A 19,501-nucleotide genomic window follows, 5' to 3' on the forward strand; every position below is an offset into this window, starting at 1 on the left:
GTTGCCAGCCCTGAACTGTCTTGTGGGTCATTCTGTGCTCCAGAGATGTAGTTCCATCTCTGGATGGCAGGTGGCTTTCCCCAGCAGCCAATCAGAGGAGTGTTTCCCTCGCGGGGCATGTTGGGGGAGGGTATTTCTGTGGCAGAAGCCATTTTCCGGGGTTCTTCGCGGGTTCCTGGTTCCAGGTGCGGCACCCACCTTTAGGGTGTGGGCACATCACGGGCCCCAGCGATATGGTCTACCAGGCCGGGGCGCACGTGCCACGCGGAGTTCCTGACTCTGGGCCCTCATGGCCCCGGAGCAACTGATGCTGCAAAGGGACCCCAGTGACTTACTGGGTTCCCCACCTCTCATTAAGAAGATCCCAAGCGAGTTGTGCTGTTCGATGGGGAGTCGGTCTGAGGTGAACCCGGAGGCAGGTGATCCAACAGGGCTTAGGCCCCGTACACACGTCCGAGAAACTCGACGGGCAAAACACATCGTTTTGCTCGTCGAGTTCCTTGTGAAGCTGCCGAGGATCTCAGCGAGCTAACTTTTCCCATTGACTAAAGAGGAAATAGAGAACATGTTCTCTTTTTGGCCCGACGAGATCCTCGTCGGTTTCCTCAGCGAAAAGTGTACACACGACCGGTTTTCTCTGCAAAATACGTCTCCCATCGAGTTTCTGGCTGAATTCTGCCGAGAAAACCGGTCGTGTGTACGGGGCCTTAGACGAACCATTGGGGATCTGGGTGACCGGACACTGACAGGTTGTATGCTGCAAACTGTCAGTCGGTGACCCAAGGACAAGAAGTCTACCTGAGGGAGATTCAGGCTAACTATCAACTGGGAGGATTCGCTCTACTATTCATGTTCTCGAGTACTAGGCCTGTGGCAGAGGTCTCTTTACAAGTCCTAAATTCCAATAGAGCCAAGTCTGTGGCAGAGACCTGTTCCTTCCCAGAAGTTCTAAGTGACGCTCTGGCTGCCAGGCCTGTGAGAGGGGCCTGTCCGGGGGCACTTTACCCACTCCGGTTGGAGTGGCGACGAAGAAAGAGGTGCTACTAGAAGCAGGACTGCTTCTGTTCATCCATAGGCCTGAATCTGCAGAATTCTCTTTTTCACCAACCTACTTCTATCTACCTCAGTATGATTGTTGGTCATGTTGGACCAGTAATAAAGCACAGAAAACGTCACCCTGCTATCTGGACATTCCGTTATTGCTTCACACCATCATCATCATCCCCTAGACACATCGTAGAGGTAACATAATTACGCCGATCCCAAATCTAACCAGCGGCTCCTGAGGGGGTAGCGCTAAACGTGGGGGCTCGTCCGGGATTCGGCTGTTACCTCTGGCAACGGAACCGTGAGTTGTAAAGGTTCATTTTTTATTTTCTAAATTGGTTCCTTTAACTGGTTAACGCCCGCCGCATGTACATGTACGTCCAGAGATTGGCACGTACAGGCATATGGGCGTACATGTACGTCCCCACCTTTCCGCGGGTCGGGGGTCCGATCGGGACCCCCCCCCCCCGGTACATGTGGCGGTCGGTAACCTGCGGGGAGCGATCCGGGACAACGGCGCAGCTATTCGTTTCTAGCCGCCCCCTCGCGATCGCTCCCTGGAGCTGAAGAACGGGGAGAGCCGTATGTAAACATGGCTTCCCCGTGCTTCACTGTGGCGGCGCATCGATCGAGTGATCCCTTTTATAGGGAGACTCGATCGATGATGTCAGTCCTACAGCCACACCCCCCTACAGTTGTAAACACACACTAGGTGAACCCTAACTCCTACAGCGCCCCCTGTGGTTAACTCCCAAACTGCAACTGTCATTTTCACAATAAAGAATGCATTTTTATAGCATTTTTTGCTGTGAAAATGACAATGGTCCCAAAAATGTGTCAAAATTGTCCGAAGTGTCCGCCATAATGTCGCAGTCACGAAAAAAATCGCTGATCGCCGCCAATAGTAGTAAAAAAAAAAATTATAAAAATGCAATAAAACTATCCCCTATTTTGTAAACGCTATAAATTTTGCGCAAACCAATTGATAAACGCTTATTGCGATTTTTTTTTACCAAAAATAGGTAGAAGAATACGTATCGGCCTAAACTGAGGAAAAAAAACATTATATATGTTTTTGGGGGATATTTATTATAGCAAAAAGTAAACAATATTGCATTTTTTTCAAAATTGTCGCTCTATTTTTGTTTATAGCGCAAAAAATAAAAACCGCAGAGGTGATCAAATACCACCAAAAGAAAGCTCTATTTGTGGGGAAAAAAGGACGCCAATTTTGTTTGGGAGCCACGTTGCACGACCGCGCAATTGTCTGTTAAAGCGATGCAGTGCCGAATCGCAAAACCTGGCCTGGGCATTTAGCAACAAAATGGTCCGGGGCTTAAGTGGTTAAGCTAGTGCATTGTTGGTTCACTTACCTTTTCCTTCCATTTCCCTTCTAAAATGTTTTTTTCTTCTTTGTCTAAATTTCCCACTTCCTGTTCCTCCGCAGTAAGCTTTCCGCCATCATCCGATCCGTTCTGGCTGGGGGTTAGTCAGCGTGCTCGCCCCCTCCCATGGGACTACATCCCTGTGTTCACAGCGTCTCCCCGCAGGGATGTAGTCCCAAGGGAGGGGGCGAGCACGTTGACTAACCCCCAGTTGTTATAGCTGCAAAGGGCGGGGCCAACTCAATATTGAACCCTACGGACTAAGGCCTCGTACACACGACCGAACATGTCCGCTGAAACTGGTCCGTCGGACCAGTTTTAGCAGACATGTTCGGTCGGGTGTAGGGCCGACCGGACAATTTTACGGCCGACCGGACAGGTTTCCAGCGGACAACTGTTTCTTAGCATGCTAAGAAACATGTCCGCTGGAAGCCTGTCCGCCGGACATGTCCGATGGTCAGTACGACTCATCGGACATGTCCGCTGGCCGGACATGTTGGGTCGTCTGTACGAGGCCTAAGCCCCCATTCACACCTAGGCGTTTTGTCGCCTGTAGTGTGACGCCGCTGCCGCCAGAGGGCTGGAAACACATTGCCCTCTATGGAGATGGTTAACATCTCCACGCCGAGCGCCGGACGCCTGTCGCCTGAAAAAAGGTCCCAGACCTTTTTTTCAGGCAGCTTTCGGCGTTCGGGACCATCTCCATAGAGGGGCACATCCTAGGGGCACATCTAGGCGGACAATCGCGGCGTTTTGTCGCCGCAAATCGCGGTACAAAACGCCGCTATTTGCCGCCGCAATTCACGGGACAAAAGGCAGCGATTTCGTCCGCCTAGATGTGAATGGAGCCTAAGTCCCCATTCACACCTAGGCGTTTTGTCGCCTGTAGTGTGACGCCGCTGCCGCCAGAGGGCTGGAAACACATTGCCCTCTATGGAGATGGTTCACATCTCCACGCCGAACGCCGGACGCCTGTCGCCTGCCGCCTGAAAAAAGGTCCCGGACCTTTTTTTCTGGCGGCTTTCGGCGTTCGGGGACCATCTCCATAGAGGGGCACATCCTAGGGGCACATCTAGGCGGACAATCGCGGCGGTTTGTCGCCGCAAATCGCGGTGCAAAACGCCGCTATTTGCCGCCGCAATTCGCGGGACAAAACGCCGCGATTTCGTCCGCCTAGATGTGAATGGAGCCTAAGACTGGGATGCCGTTAAAGTTCATGTGCGTGTAAAGGCAGGCGTCCCAATACTTTTGACAATAGCGTATTACATTTTTTGTGCGGTTTATTAAATGACCGCTTTTTTTGCAGGCTGCTGCTAGAGGCAGTGTTCCATTGGTGTGTACAACTGATATTATTATTCTCCATAATACCATGAAAGCTGTAATATGGCACCAATAAATGTGCAGTGAATTTTTTTTTTTTTTTTTTTTCGGAGATTCTCTTCAGTGACTTGTGTTTTCATATCGCAGACAAAAAACAAAACAAAAAAACGCCGCTTGATATTGATTCCATTATACATAATACAGCCCCCCACAGCCCCGACACAAAGAAATCCTGCGCCGTCGTGTGATAACTGAGCTATTTTCAGGCGACTAAGATAGCTGTCCTCCCATTCATGGTGAAAAGTGGTGGCAGATGAGGCTGCACATATTTTAAATGTAATTAGGGCCGTGTTATGTTTTTTTTTTTTTCGTTTTTTTTTTCCTGTGCATTCATTTTTAGATGAGGTTTTAGGCATCTCTGTTGCTGATCTGTACAGAAATCATTCCAAGTTTCTAGAAGCCATTAACCTCTCCTTTCTCTCCTCCTCTCTTTCAGCTATGCTGTGACTGTGCAGGAATCGTACGCTCACCCATTCGATCAGATTTATTACACTCGCTGCACGGACATCCTCAACTGGTTCAAATGCACCCGGCACAGGTATGAACTTTGGGGGGGGGGGGGGCCCATAGGGTGTACTGTGTGGAGCCAAAGAGCCAAAAGACAAGGCAACAGTTAAGTTGCGCTTAACTTGTGTTTATATGGATGTAGAACTGATAATTGGAAATATTTTATTGATTATGTTTTAAAGCGCTTGTAAACCCGCATAAAAAAATATATATTTTTTCCTCCTGCAAGGGAAAAGTCATAATGAGCTAATATGCACCGCATAGTAGCTCATTATGAAATACTTACCTCGGAACGAGGTGCGTAGCACTTACCTGGTTCACGCCGAGCGAGATTTCATCTTGCCTCGGCATGTCTTTCCGGGTATCGCCGCTCCAGCGCTGTGATTGGCTGTAGCGGTGATGACGTCACTCCCGCACGTGCACGCGGGAGATTTAAAACTCGGCATGGTCCGGCGGCTGCCGGTCCTTTTGCCGTAGATCCCCCCTGCGCATGCGCAGCGGCGCATTGCGAGGGGAATATCTCCTAAACCGTGCAGGTTTAGGAGATATTCTCCTTACCTACAGGTAAGCCTTGTTATAGGCTTACCTGTAGGTAAAAGTACAAAAAGTGGGTTTACAACCACTTTAAGTGGATTCCTAGTTTGGTGGCGCTTTCCGTAGAATTCCGCGTCGAGTATGCAAATTAGCTAGATACGCGAATTCCCGAACGTACGTGCGGCAGACGCAGTAAAGTTACGACGTTTACGTTAGGCTTTTCCCGGCGTAAAGTTGCCCCTGCTATATGGTGGCGCAGCCAATGTTAAGTATTTTGGCGTCGTTCCCGCGTCGAAATTTGAAAAAGTTAAGTCGTGTGTGTAACTCGTCCGTGAATGGGGCTGGACGTAATTTACGTCCACGTCAAAACCAATGACGTCCTTGCGGCGTATTAGGAGCAATGCACACTGGGAGATTTCCACGGACAGCGCATGCGCCGTTCGTGAAAAACGTCAATCACGTCGGGTCACATAACATTTACATAGAAAAAGGCCCCCCTGATTCAAATTTGAATTAGGCGGGCTTACGCCGGCCGATTTACACTAAGCAGCCGCAACTTACGGAGCAAGTGCTTTGAGAATGCAGCACTTGCCCGTCTAAGTTGCGGCGGCGTAACGTAAATCGGATATGTTACGCCGCCGCAGAGATGCGCCGATCTACGTGAATCTGGGCCTCAGAATTCAGGTGCAGAAACAGAACTGTATTGTAATTAAAGTTCAACTTTTTACAAGACTCTGGTCCGGCCGCACCTGGAGTATGCCGTCCAGTTCTGGCCCAAAGTCCTCAGGAAGGATGTACTGGAAATGGAGAGAGTACAAAGAAGGGCAACAAAGCTAATAAAGGGTCTGGAGGATATTAGTTATGAGGAAAGGTTGTGAGCGCTGAACTTATTCTCTCTGGAGAAGAGACGCTTGAGAGGGGATCTGATATTTAGAAATAGCGTACTGGTGACCCCACAATAGGGATAAAACTTTTTCGCGGAGTTTAACAAGACACGTTCATTCATTAAAATGAGAAGAAAAGAGGTTTAACCTTAACCACTTAAGCCCCGGACCATATTGCTGCCTAAAGACCCAAGGGGTTTTTACAGTTCGGGACTGCGTCGCTTTAACAGACAATTGCGCGGTCGTGCGACGTGGCTCCCAAACAAAATTGGCGTCCTTTTTTCCCCACAAATAGAGCTTTCTTTTGGTGGTATTTGATCACCTCTGCGGTTTTTATTTTTTGCGCTATAAACAAAAATAGAGCGACAATTTTGAAAAAAATGCAATATTTTTTACTTTTTGCTGTAATAAATATCCCCCAAAAACATATATAAATTATTTTTTTCCCTCAGTTTAGGCCGATACGTATTCTTCTATCTATTTTTGGTAAAAAAAATCGCAATAATCGTTTATCGGTTGGTTTGCGCAAAATTTATAGCGTTTACAGAATAGGGGATAGTTTTTTTGCATTTTTATTTTTTTTATTTTTTTTACTACTAATGGCGGCGATCAGTGATTTTTTTCGTGACTGCGACATTATGGCGGACACTTCGGACAATTTTGACACATTTTTGGGACAATTGTCATTTTCACAGCAAAAAATGCATTTAAATTGCATTGTTTATTGTGAAAATGACAGTTGCAGTTTGGGAGTCAAACACAGGGGGCGCTGTAACATTTAGTGTGACCTGTGTGTGTGTTTACTACTGTAGGGGGGTGTGGCTGTAGGAATGACATCATCGATCGTGTCTTCCCTATAAAGGGAATGACGCGATCGATGCGCCGACACAGTGAAGCACGGGGAAGCCGTGTTTACATACGGCTCTCCCCATTCTTCAGCTCCGGGGAGCGATCGCGACGGAGCGGCTATAAACAAATAGCCGCGCCGTCGTCCCGTATCGCTCCCCGAGCGGACCGGACCTCCGCATGTACCGAGGGGGGTCCCGATCGGACCCCCCACCCACGTCTAGCAGAGGACGTACAGGTACGTGATTGTGCCTGTCCGTGCCATTCTGCCGACGTATATCTACATGAGGAGGTCGGGAAGTGGTTAAACTACGTAGAGGGTTATTTACTGTAAAGCCGCTTACACACGATCAGTCCATCCGATGAGAACGGTCTGATGGGCCGTTTTCATTGGTTAACCGATGAAGCTGACCAGGGCCATCTTTAATTTTGATTGGGCCCTGGGCAAACATTTTCTTGGGGCCCCCCCTCCATCTGAGACATACAAAAAAACAGCAAATAGATGCAAAATCAGTTTACTGCAGCAGATCACGTAGCGATTGCAATTGTTTGCCAGAGGTTACAGCCTATCCTTACCACACACTGGCTGGTTGCTAGAGGTTACAACACATAATTTGTGCTTGGTGATTGGTTGCTAGAGGTTACTGCACATTATTAGTGCTCACTGATTGGTTGCTATAGTTTAATGCACATCATTACCACTCACTGAGCATAGGAGCAATCACAAATAATTGAGCAAGTAAGGCGGCACATTAATACACATACTACAGGAGAGGGTCAGAGAGTGCAGACATACTGCACGAGATTACCAGAGACTGTGACATACTGCACGAGATTACCAAAGACTGTGACATACTGCACGAGATTACCAGAGACTGTGACATACTGCATGAGATTACCAGAGACTGTGACATACTGCATGAGATTACCAGAGACTGTGACATACTGCATGAGATTACCAGAGACTGTGACATACTGCACGAGATTACCAGAGACTGTGACATACTGCACGAGATTACCAGAGACTGTGACATACTGCACGAGATTACCAGAGACTGTGACATACTGCATGAGATTACCAGAGACTGTGACATACTGCACGAGATTACCAGAGACTGTGACATACTGCACGAGATTACCAGAGACTGTGACATACTGCACGAGATTACCAGAGACTGTGACATACTGCATGAGATTACCAGAGACTGTGACATACTGCACGAGATTACCAGAAACTGTGACATACTGCACGAGATTACCAGAGACTGTGACATACTGCACGAGATTACCAGAGACTGTGACATACTGCACGAGATTACCAGAGACTGTGACATACTGCACAAGATTAACAGAGACTGTGACATACTGCACGAGATTACCAGAGACTGTGACATACTGCACAAGATTACCAGAGACTGTGACATACTGCACGAAGTTACCGTGAATTGGGGCCCAGATGACAGTTTTGCAGAGTGCATAGAGGACACAGGAGGCTGTATTTGCGCGCTAGACAGCAGAGAGGGGGTGGGACCGGGAGCTCCACTCGGAACAGAGCGGCTGTAGTTAGAGCCAGTGATCAGAGTGGACGTCAGTGGAGCTCCCGGCCCGCCCCTGGACCTCTGTATTCCCCAGCCAGTATAGAGGGGGCGGGCCGGGAGCTCCACTGACACACCCTCTCTGATCACTGGTCTAACTACAGCGCTCTGTTCTGAGCATACAGGCTACATGGGGCGGGGTTAGCCTCCCGTGTCCTCTGTGCACTCTGCAAAACCGTCGTCTGAGCCCCAATTCACGGGTAGCGCAGGGTCCCCTACAAAGATTGGGCCCAGGGCAAGTTCCCCGTTTGCCCTGCGCTAAAGACGGCCCTGAAGCTGACTGATGGTCAGTCACGCCTACACACCATCGGTTAAAAAAACGATCGTGTTAGAACGCAGTGACGTAAAACACAACAACGTGCTGAAAAAAACAAGTTCAATGCTTCCAAGCATGCGTCGACTTGATTCTGAGCATGCATAGATTTTTAACCGATGGTTGTGCCTACTAACGATTGGTTTTGACCTATCAGTTAGGAATCCATCGGTTAAATTTAAAGCAAGTTGGCTTTTTTTAACCGATGGTTAAATAACCTATGGGGCCCACACACGATCGATTTCAGACCGTTGTCCTCTGTTTAACCTATCGTGTGTACGAGGCCTAAGAGCAGCAAGGATGTGGAATTCCCTTCCACAGGCGGTGGTCTCAGCGGGGAGTATTAATGGTTTCAAGAAACGATTAGATAAGCACCTGAACAACCACAACATACAGGGATATACAATGTAATACTGACATATAATCACACACATAGGTTGGACTTGATGGACTTGTGTCTTTTTTCAAACTCGCCTACTATGTAACAATCAACTATGTAACTAGACAACCCGGCCGGGCACATTCACAAACTTTTGAAGTAAAGAGTTCAACAGTGGGTCTTGGGTGCTCCGATAGCATCTGTCTCGAGGGGCATGGTGGTCCATACCCAAATAAAAACACTTCAAGGAGGGATGGCTTGTCTCTGCATCGACCCTATTTGTCTGGAACCTCTCCCTGCCGATAATACTGTCCCTGGCAGACGAGTGACCTGTCCCTACACTGCCCACATGTGAAATACATGCCAGGTTTTGGAGCCAGGGTCGTAAATAGACTCTGCCCAACCCAAGATGGCCGCCAAAGTCACATGGGGTGCCAGCATCCAATCGGATGCCCCCCCCAGTGACCCAGGCAACCATGTTCCTCTCAACTTTCTTTCTCTCTGCAATGCCGCTGCGGTTGAGCACCACCTTCAGTGGAGAAAGTAGACTGCACCTGCCTACACACTCATGCATTCACAAACCCCTAAAGTGGATACATTTTTTGCAGTTCCTTCTATATGTTGTACCCACACATCCGTTATGGCAGCAGGTCACTTATGGTGGCCATTTTTTTTTCTTAAATGGCATAGTGGTGTGGGATTTTATGGGTTAAACCAGGCAGTGGGAGGCAACATGTCATGCAACAACAAGAGGAAGGCAAAGACTGAACCACCCCCCCCCCCCCCCTTTACATTTATCTTGCCCTTGCTTGTCTCAAGAAAGTGTTTACAGTAAGGCCGGGTACACACGAACAAACATGTACGGTGAAACCGGTCCGTCGGACCGTTTTCACCGTACATGCCTGCCAGAGGGCTTCTGTACGATGGTTGTACACACCATCGTACAGAAGTCCGCGCGTAAACAATACGCGGGGCGTGTCCGCGTCGTCGCCGCGACGATGACGCGGCGATGACGCGGAGACGTGGGCGGGCCTGCCATTTAAAGGCTTCCACGCATGCGTCGAAGTCATTCGACGCATGCGAGGGACGGCGGGCGCCTGGACATGTACGGTAGGTCTGTACTGACGACCGTACATGTCCGAGCGGGCAGGATTCCAGCGGACGGTTTACACACGACCGAACATGTATGCTGAAACTGGCCCGCGGACCAGTTTCAGCATACATGTTTGGTCGTGTGTACGGGGCCTAAGGTGACCAGATTTTTAAAATAAAATCCGGGGACATCTTTTTTTTTTTTTTTTACTACTAATGGCGGCAATCAGCGTCTCTCTGCCCGTCGCCAGCTACTACTGGGTGGGGAGCGGAGGAAGATCACTCGGCCAAGGAAGGCAAGGAGATAAGCTGGCAGCCGGCTGACCAGGATTTTTAATTCTGCACTGACTGTCTTTTAAATTGCCCCAGCCCCTGTTCAAATCCAATCCAGGGACAAAACCGGGGACAGACTTGGTCCGGGGACAGTGTCCTCAATCCGGGGACTGTTGCCCCGTAAACCGGGGATGTCTGGTCACCCTAGTTTACAGCCCAGACAAGATGCCGTCATAAATCATCTGTCTCCTTTAAAGCTGTTGTCCACTGATAACATATTAAAGAAGACCTAAAGCTATAATTTGTATTTTATAGTTTTGCTTCCTGTGGGGCAAAGTACATATAGAACTTGGTCCCATGTTTCTAGGAGTTATCTAACCCTAGTTATGAGTAGATATGTGCATTCCCGTTCGTACGAATGTTATTTTCGTACGAAAATGTTCATTTTCGTACCCGCAGAATAATGTGTACATACGAAAAAATTAAAGCACCAAAATACGAAAACGACGGGATTACGAATGAGCCGCTTAACGAACAACCGCAAATACGAACGAACGATCTGACGAAAATACGACAAAACGAAAACGGCAAAAGAACGAAAATTACATCTATAACAAAAGATTTGCATTCTGTATCTTGTTTGAATCCCCTCTCTGCTCGTATCCTCAGCCGCATGTCCACATGACACCTACAACAAAAGATTTGCACTCTGTATCTTGTTTGAATCCCTTCTCTGTTCGCACCCTCAGTCGTATGCTCATATGACATCCACAACAAAATATTTGCACTCTGTATCTTGTTTGAATCCCCTCTCTGTTTTTATCCTCAGCCGTATGTTCACACGACATCCACAACAAAAGATTTGCACTCTGTATCTTGTTTGAATCCCTTCTCTGTTCGCACCCTCAGTCGTATACTCATATGACATCCACAACAAAAGACCCGCACTCTGCATTTTGTTTGAATCCTTTCCCTGTCCGCATCCCCAGTCGCATGCTCACACGACATCCACAACAAAAGACCCGCACCCTGTATTTTGAATTCCTTTTTTCTGTTCGTATTTTGGATTCAACAGAATGCAAATCTTTTGCCACAGATGTCACACGAACACACGACCGAAAACACCAAAAGAAAAAGGACCCAAAACACAGAATGCAAATCCCTTGCCACAGATGTAATTTTCGTTTTTTTGAATGGGCAGTGAGTGTAGTTAGTGAAGCAGCTTCTCTTTTGTGCTGAGTAGTACAGTAAAGCCAAATAAACTTTTCTGTGGATTTTCATCTGAAGGGAGATCAGTTGGCCAGACTTTTGAACCCAAAAATGGTTTTCTGATGGAGTTTAAAAACGAACAAATTTTCTGAGAACGAACGGAAAACGATCGTTTTTATGTTTGTTGTTAAAAAAGTCTGACCAAGTGTATGGGGCTTAACAATAGTTAATATGGATGAGCCGCGTGTTGAAAGTGCCGCGAATCCCGCGATATGTTTACGAAAGTACAAAATGACGAAAATCCTTTTTCTGTTCGTATCTTCAGTCGCATGCCCACATGACATCCACAACAAATTGTCATAGATGTCACACGAACACACGACCGAAAACAGGAACAGAAAAAGGAATCCAAAACACAGAATGCAAATCATTGACGAAAATTCACGAAAATTATTGTCTAACAAGGAACGAACATGAATTAAACAGAATAACGAACCATCCCGCATGTACGAAAATAAAACGGTAAAGAAAATACGAAACGATCGGAATACGAAAAAATCTCGTCGTACGAAAAACGAACGGGAACGAACAGGAAAACAAGAAAAGACAAGGCTACAGTTAAATTGTGGTTAACTTGTGCTTAGGTGGATATAGAACTGATAAGGGGAAATATTTTATTGATTATGTTTCAAGTAGATCTCTAGCTTAGTCTCCTTTTTTTAATGGTTACAATCAAGTGCATACACTAATGCCGCATACACGCGATCGGTTTTGTCTGATGAAAACGGACCGTTTTCATCAGACGAACCGATCGTGTGTGGGCCTCATCAGTTTTTTTCCCATCGGTGAAAAAACTTAGAACCTGTTTTAAAATTATCTGATGGTTAAAAAAATCGATAGAAAAAAACGATTGTCTGTGGGGAAATCCATCGGTAAAAAATCAACGCATGCTCAGAATCAAGTCGATGCATGCTCGGAAGCATTGAACTTAATTTTTCTCAGCACGGCGTTGTCTTTTACGTTACTGAGTTCTGACACGATCGTTTTTTTAACTGATGGTGTGTAGGCAAGACTGATGAAAGTCAGCTTCATCGGATATCTGATGAAAAAATCCATCAGACCGTTTTCATCAGATGAACCGATCGTGTATACAGGGCATCAGGCATTCACAAACCCCTAAAGGGCTTACATTTTTTCCAGTGTTCTTATACCCACACATCCATTATGGTGGCACATCACTAATGGTGGCCATTTTCTTTTTGAATGCACACGGCATACATTTATCTTGCCCTTGTTTATGGTGGCCATTTTTTTCTTAAATGGTGTAGTGGTATGGGCTTTTATGGGTTAAACCAGGCAGTGGGAGGGCAACATGTCATGCAACAGCAAGAGGAAGGCAAAGACTGACACACCCCCCTCCCTCTGCATTTTTCTTGCCTCTGCTTGTCTCAAGAAAGTGTTTACAGCCCAGACAAGATGCAGTTATGAATCATCCGTCTCCTTCAGAGCTGTTGTCCTCTAATTACATAGTTACATAGTTAGTCAGGTTGAAAAAAGACACAAGTCCATCCAGTTCAACCACAAAAAATAAAAAAAATAAATAAAAAACACAGTACAATCCCATACACCCAACTCCATACCCACAGTTGATCCAGAGGAAGGCAAAAAACCCCAGCAGAGCATGATCCAATTTGCTATAGCAGGGGAAAAAATTCCTTCCTGATCCCCCGAGAGGCAATCGGATTTACCCCGGATCAACTTTACCTACAAATCTTAGTACTCAGTTATATTCTGTACATTTAGGACAGAATCCAGGCCTTTCCTAAAGCAATCTACTGAGCTGGCCAGAACCACCTCTGGAGGGAGTCTGTTCCACATTTTCACAGCTCTTACTGTGAAAAAACCTTTCCGTATTTGGAGGTGAAATCTCTTTTCCTCTAGACGTAAAGAGTGCCCCCTTGTCCTCAGTGTTGACCGTAAAGTGAATAATTCAACACCAAGTTCACTGTATGGACCTCTTATATATTTGTACATGTTGATCATATCCCCCCTTTATTCTCCTCTTCTCAAGAGTGAATAAATTCAGTTCCTCTAATCTTTCCTCATAGCTGAGCTCCTCCATGCCTCTTATCAGTTTGGTTGCCCTTCTCTGCACTTTCTCCAGTTCTCCGATGTCCTTTTTGAGAACTGGTGCCCAAAACTGAACTGCATATTCCAGATGAGGTCTTACTAATGTTTTGTACAGGGGGGCAAAATTATATCTCTGTCTCTGGAGTCCATACCTCTCTTAATACAAGAAAGGATAATAACATATTAAAGAAAATCTATAGCTATAGGCCTGGATTCACGTAACACTTACGTGGCGTATCTCGAGATACGCCGTGTAAGTTTCAATGTGCGCCGTCGTATCTATGCGCCGTGCCCATAGAACTATATACGCCTGAAAATAGGCTTCCTCCGACCGACGTAACTTTCCTACGCCGGCGTATCTTGGGCACATATTTCCGCTGGCCGCCTCATTGCAAATATGCAAATGAGGGAGATACGGCGATTCACGAATGTATTTGCGCCCGGCGCATCATATACACGGTTTGCGTAAGGCTTACGTCCAGCGTAAAGTTAAGCCTCATAAAGCAGGTGTAAGTCATGTTAAGGTATGGACCAGGGAACAGCCGTCGTATTTTATGTTGTTTACGTAGTAGTACGTGAATAGGGCTGGGCGTAGGTTACGTTCACGTCGTAGGCAGTGATTCGACGTATCTTAAGGAGTATTTCCGACGTGATTCTGAGCATGCGCATTGGGAGCGTCCACGGGACGGCGCATGCGCCGTTCGTTCGGCCCATCATTTGCATGGGGTCACGGTTCATTTAAATGGATCACGCCCACTTCCACCTACTTTGAATTAGGCCAGCTTACGCCTAGGAATTTACGTTACGCCGGCGCAACTTTGGGAGCAAGTGCTTTGTGAATACTGTGCTCGCCGCTCTTCGCTACGCCGGCGTAGCGTATATTCTATACGCTACGCCGGCATTACTATGGACCGAGGTATGTGAATCCAGGCCATAATTTTTATTTTATAGTTCTGCTTCCTGCGGTGCAAAGTATATATATATAGCACTTGGTCCCATGTTTCTAATGCCACGTGCACACGATCGGAAAATCCGACAAGAAAAGTCCGATGTGAGCTTTTGGTCGGAAACTCCGACTGTGTGTGTAGACTTTTCTGTCGAAATTTCCCCCAAGAAAAGAGTTGGTCCTTAAATTTTTCGACAAAAAAAAGTTCTTCGAGGAAATTCCGATCGTCTGTATGCAATTTTGACACACCAAAAACCACGCATGCTCGGAATTAAGTCGATGCACGCTCAGAAGCATTGAACTTAATTTTTCTCGGCTCGTCGTACTGTTGTACGTCACCGCGTTCTTAACGGTCGGAATTTGGTGTGACCGTATGTGTGCAAGACATGTTTGAGCCAAGATTCCGTCGGAAAAAAATCTACGGTTTTCTTGTTGGATTTTCCGATCGTGTGTACGCGGCTTAAGAGTTATCTAACCCTAGTTATGAGTACTGACCTGAACCTTTCCCTTCCTGCCACAGCTGATCCAACAACAGCTTTGAAGGAGATGGCTGATTCATAGCTGCAAGTTGTCTGGGCTGGGCCTCTGCCTTCTTCTTGCCTCTGCTTGTCTCAGAAAGTTTTTTATTTTACGATTCTGTCCCCTATGGGGAAAAGTACATATATCACTTGGTTCCATGTTTCTAAGGTCGCGTACACACAGTCGGACCAAACCGATGAAAACGGACTGAAGTTCAGTTTCATCGGTCCAAACCGACCATGTGTACGGCCCATCGGACTTTTGTCCTTCAGACCAACGTTTTAGGCCGGGTACTCACGACCAAACATGTATGGTGAAAGCGGTCCGTCGGACCGTTTTCACCATACATGTCTGCCAGAGGGCTTCTGTACGATGGTTGTACACACCATCGTACAGAAGTCCGCGCGTAAACAATACGCGGGGCGTGTCCGCGGTGTCGCTGCGTCGATGACGCGGTGTCGCCGCGACAATGACGCAGCGACGTGGGCGGGCCGCCTTTAAAATGCTTCCACGCATGCGTCGAAGTCATTCGACGCATGCGAGGGACGGCGGGCGCCTGGACATGTACGGTAGGTCTGTACTGACGACCGTACATGTCCGAGCGGGCAGGATTCCAGCGGACTGTTTTAAAACAAGTCCAGGAATATTTGTCCGCTGGGAAAAGGCCCGGCGGGCAAATGTTTGCTGGAATTCGGCCCGCTCGCGCCCACACACGACCAAACATGTCTGCTGAAACTGGCCTGCGGACCAGTTTCAGCAGACATGTTTGGTCGTGAGTACGGGGCCTTAGAACTTGCTTTAAAAGCGAACCGATGGACGGCTGACCGATAGGTCAAAACCGATGGTTAGTACGCAAAAGCATCGGTTCAAAACCCCTGCATGCTCAGAATCAAGTCGACGCATGCTTGGAAGCATTGAACTTCGTTTTTTTCAGCACGTCGTGTGTTTTACGTCACCGCGTTCTGACCCGATCGGTTTTGAAAACGATGGTGTGTACGCACATCAGACCATCAGTCTGCTTCAGCGATGAACAGATGAAAACGGTCCGTCGGACCATTCTCATCGGATGGACCGACCGTGTGTACGCGGCCTAAGGCCTCGTACACACGGACGGAATGTCCGATGAAAACGGTCCGCCGGACCGTTTTCATCGGACATGTCCGTCCGGAGATTTCTGTCTGATGGTTGTACACACCATCAAACAGAAATCCGCGCGGACACGATAAGCGGTGACGTGGCCGCGAAGATGACGCGGCGATGTGCGCGGCCCTGGAAGGTCAATGCTTCCACGCATGCGTCGAATCACTTCCACGCATGCGAGGGCTTTCGGCCGAGCGGACATGTCCGGTGAGTCTGTACAGACGACCGAACATGTCCGACGGACAGGCTTCCAGCGGACATGTTTCTTAGCATGCTAAGAAACATTTGTCCGCTGGAAACCTGTCCGATCCGCCGGAAAATTGTCCGGTCGGACGTACAGACGACTGAACATGTCCGCGGAAACTGGTCTGCGGACCAGTTTCAGCAGACATGTTCGGTCGTGTGTACGGGGCCTAAGAGTTTTCTAACCCTAGTTATGAGTACTGACCCGCCCCCTTCCTCTCCTGCCATGGCCAATTTGACAACAGCTTCGATGGAGATGGCTGATTCATAGCTGTAAATTTTCTGGGCTGTGAACACTTTCCTGAGGCAAGCAATGGCAAGGGGAATGCAGCGGGAAGTGGGACAAGTCAGCCTTTGCATTCCTCTTGCTGTTGCTCAATATGTTGCCTCCTCCAACCTAGTTTAAAACCCTAAAAACCCGCACCATCAGAGCGCAACAATGTGCATTGCATGCGGTTGCAGGGCAGGTGCGGCATGACCTGATTCACTTGAACAGGTTGCATTTTGTGGTTGCATTTTGAAGTGGGGGTTAACCCCACTGCAAGGAGCAATTTTCTGGAGTTGGGCTTGAAAGGGGGGGGGGCAGTTGGGGGCAGAAAAAATGTCCCTCAACTGCCTTTTTTCCCTTCTTCCCCCCTCAACCACAAGTGTAAACTTTATCCTTAGTAAATTCTCCCCATTTAATCAAATGGTGTGCCAGTCTGGTCACATGATCAAATTGGATTATGCTGAGGATAACTCGGCAAATCTATTGAAACAAGACACGTAACAGAAATACAATCTGGCAGCAGTTGAATATAAATACATTGACTTATTTCTATTGATTGACATTTCTTCATAATCATAATTGTTTATCACTTTCCTCTAGATGCACACTTTAATGATTGTCTGCCGATAATTATTACTGTGTATTGTAAGCTTGTTTTGCTAGATGTAATTATTGTAGATTTTCTCTAAGGGCTTCACATGTCTGTGCATAAAGAAGAATTCCAGGTATAGATATTTTTCATACATAGTTAATAATAAATAAATAAAAATAATAATAATATATAGTAAATTATTATTATTATTATTATTAATAATAATAATGCTGCAGGGACTTACTATTTGCTGCTAGAGAGACTGAGGCCTTTAGGAAATGACCATTCAGCTGTCTAGTAGCCTTATTGCTGCCTGCATGCCTGACTGGGACTACTCTTATGTGCATCAATGGTACCGGTGGACCCCAACGCTAGCCAGCTGAAGAGTTAGGACTAAAGACTGTTCCTTTACAGTTGTTACACAGAGACCTTCATCTATTGCTAATGCTTGGAGGTACCTCTTAAGGAACATTTCACCAGCTCCTAGCCATTCTCCTAAAGTACACTCTAGACTAGTTATAGTTTATATGCACAGATTATTGCTGACTTTGCCGATTCCAGTTAATCCCAGTCTAGTGGTAAAGAACTCTATTCTTAGTAACCTTGGCCTAGTGATTATACTTTTTAGTGGACTGTGTCTGAACCTACCTTCTGTGGGTTCATTTATGCTGACACTACCATTTATTCTAACCCATACCAATATATAGAGTTTATTTACCACTAAATGGTCTTGTGTGTCATGTACCTGGACAGAGACCAAAGTGCTGAGAGGGCTTCCTTTGCGGCTAAGTGCAGAATGCCCCTGAAGGTGATAACTGGGAGTGCTATACTCAGAGAAGCAGGGGTTGCCAGCTGCAGCTAGCTGAGGTGATGAGGAGATGTCCGCTGGATGGCAGCTGACAAGCAGGATGTAGTGCTGGGCAGGAGTCCCTCAGGAGTACCAGGTGAGACTTGGTCCCTCAGAAGTACCAGGTGAGACTTGGTCCCTCAGGAGTACCAGGTGAGACTTGGTCCCTCAGGAGTACCAGGTGAGACTTGGTCCCTCAGGAGTACCAGGTGAGACTTGTTCCCATAGGAGTACCAGGTGAGACTTGGTCCCATAGGAGTACCAGGTGAGACTTGGTTCCTTGGGAGTACCAGGTGAGACTTGGTCCCTCGGGAGTACCAGGTGAGACTTGGTCCCTCGGGAGTACCAGGTGAGACTTGGTCCCTCGGGAGTACCAGGTGAGACTTGGTCCCTCGGGAGTACCAGGGGAGACTTGGTCCCTCGGGAGTACCAGGGGAGACTTGGTCCCTTGGGAGTACCAGGGGAGACTTGGTCCCTCGGGAGTACCAGGTGAGACTTGGTCCCTCGGGAGTACCAGGTGAGACTTGGTCCCTCGGGAGTACCAGGTGAGACTTGGTCCCTCCGGAGTACCAGGTGAGACTTGGTCCCTCAGGAGTCCCTCAAGAGTACCAGGTGAGACTTGGCAGAAGGAAGAGCCAGGAGCAGAGTCAGGAGGCAGGTCATAAGTCATGCACAGAAGATCATCCAGGAGTAAGGCAGCAAGCAGAGTCAGAAGTCAGTTGGGGGTCATACACTGCTAATCAGGCAGTAGCAGAATCAAAAGAGCAAGCCAGAGGTCATACACGGATCAGCAGACAGAAGCGGAGTCACTGGAACAAGGTCGAGGGTCAAATCCAGGAATAGAGACAAGACAGGTCAAGGGAAGCAGGGTCGGTAACAGGAACTTCAATGATATCAAGAACAGGAACACACGGGGAGAGCTGAAGATCATTCAGAAATAAATGGCTCATGCTGCTAGCTTTCAATAGGCCACTGGGCGCCCTTGTAGCCAGTTTTCAATCCATGTACTCACCCTATGGTCCATGCCAACCAACCTTATTTTGTGCATAAAACGTTTATGGGGAACTGTGTCAAATGCTTTTGCAAAATCCAGATACACCACTTCTAAGGGCCTTCCTTTATCTAGATACACCACGTCTACGAGTCTTCCTTTATCCAGATACACCACATCTACGGGCCTTCATTTATCCAGATACACCACATCTACGGGCCTTCCTTTATCTAGATACAACACATATACGGGCCTTCCTTTATCCAGATACACCACGTCTATGGGCCTTCCTTTATCTAGATGCACCACGTCTACGGGCCTTCCTTTATCCAGATACACCACATCTACGGGCCTTCCATTATCCAGATACACTACGTCTAC

General features: G+C 47.4%; 1 protein-coding gene across 3 annotated transcripts in view; it reads left to right on the forward strand.

Annotated features, from left to right (window-relative positions):
• Window positions 1–19,501, forward strand: part of MEGF11 (multiple EGF like domains 11) — a 766,818-nt gene that overhangs the window by 136,883 nt on the left and 610,434 nt on the right. For all 3 annotated transcript variants that reach the window (XM_040342265.1, XM_040342267.1, XM_040342266.1), the window contains exon 3: window positions 4,249–4,350. In XM_040342265.1, the coding sequence (XP_040198199.1) occupies window positions 4,249–4,350 (102 nt within the window). The remainder of the gene's footprint in view (window positions 1–4,248; window positions 4,351–19,501) is intronic.

This window comes from Rana temporaria, chromosome 3, assembly GCF_905171775.1.
Source record: "Rana temporaria chromosome 3, aRanTem1.1, whole genome shotgun sequence".
Taxonomy (NCBI): Eukaryota; Metazoa; Chordata; class Amphibia; order Anura; family Ranidae; genus Rana; species Rana temporaria.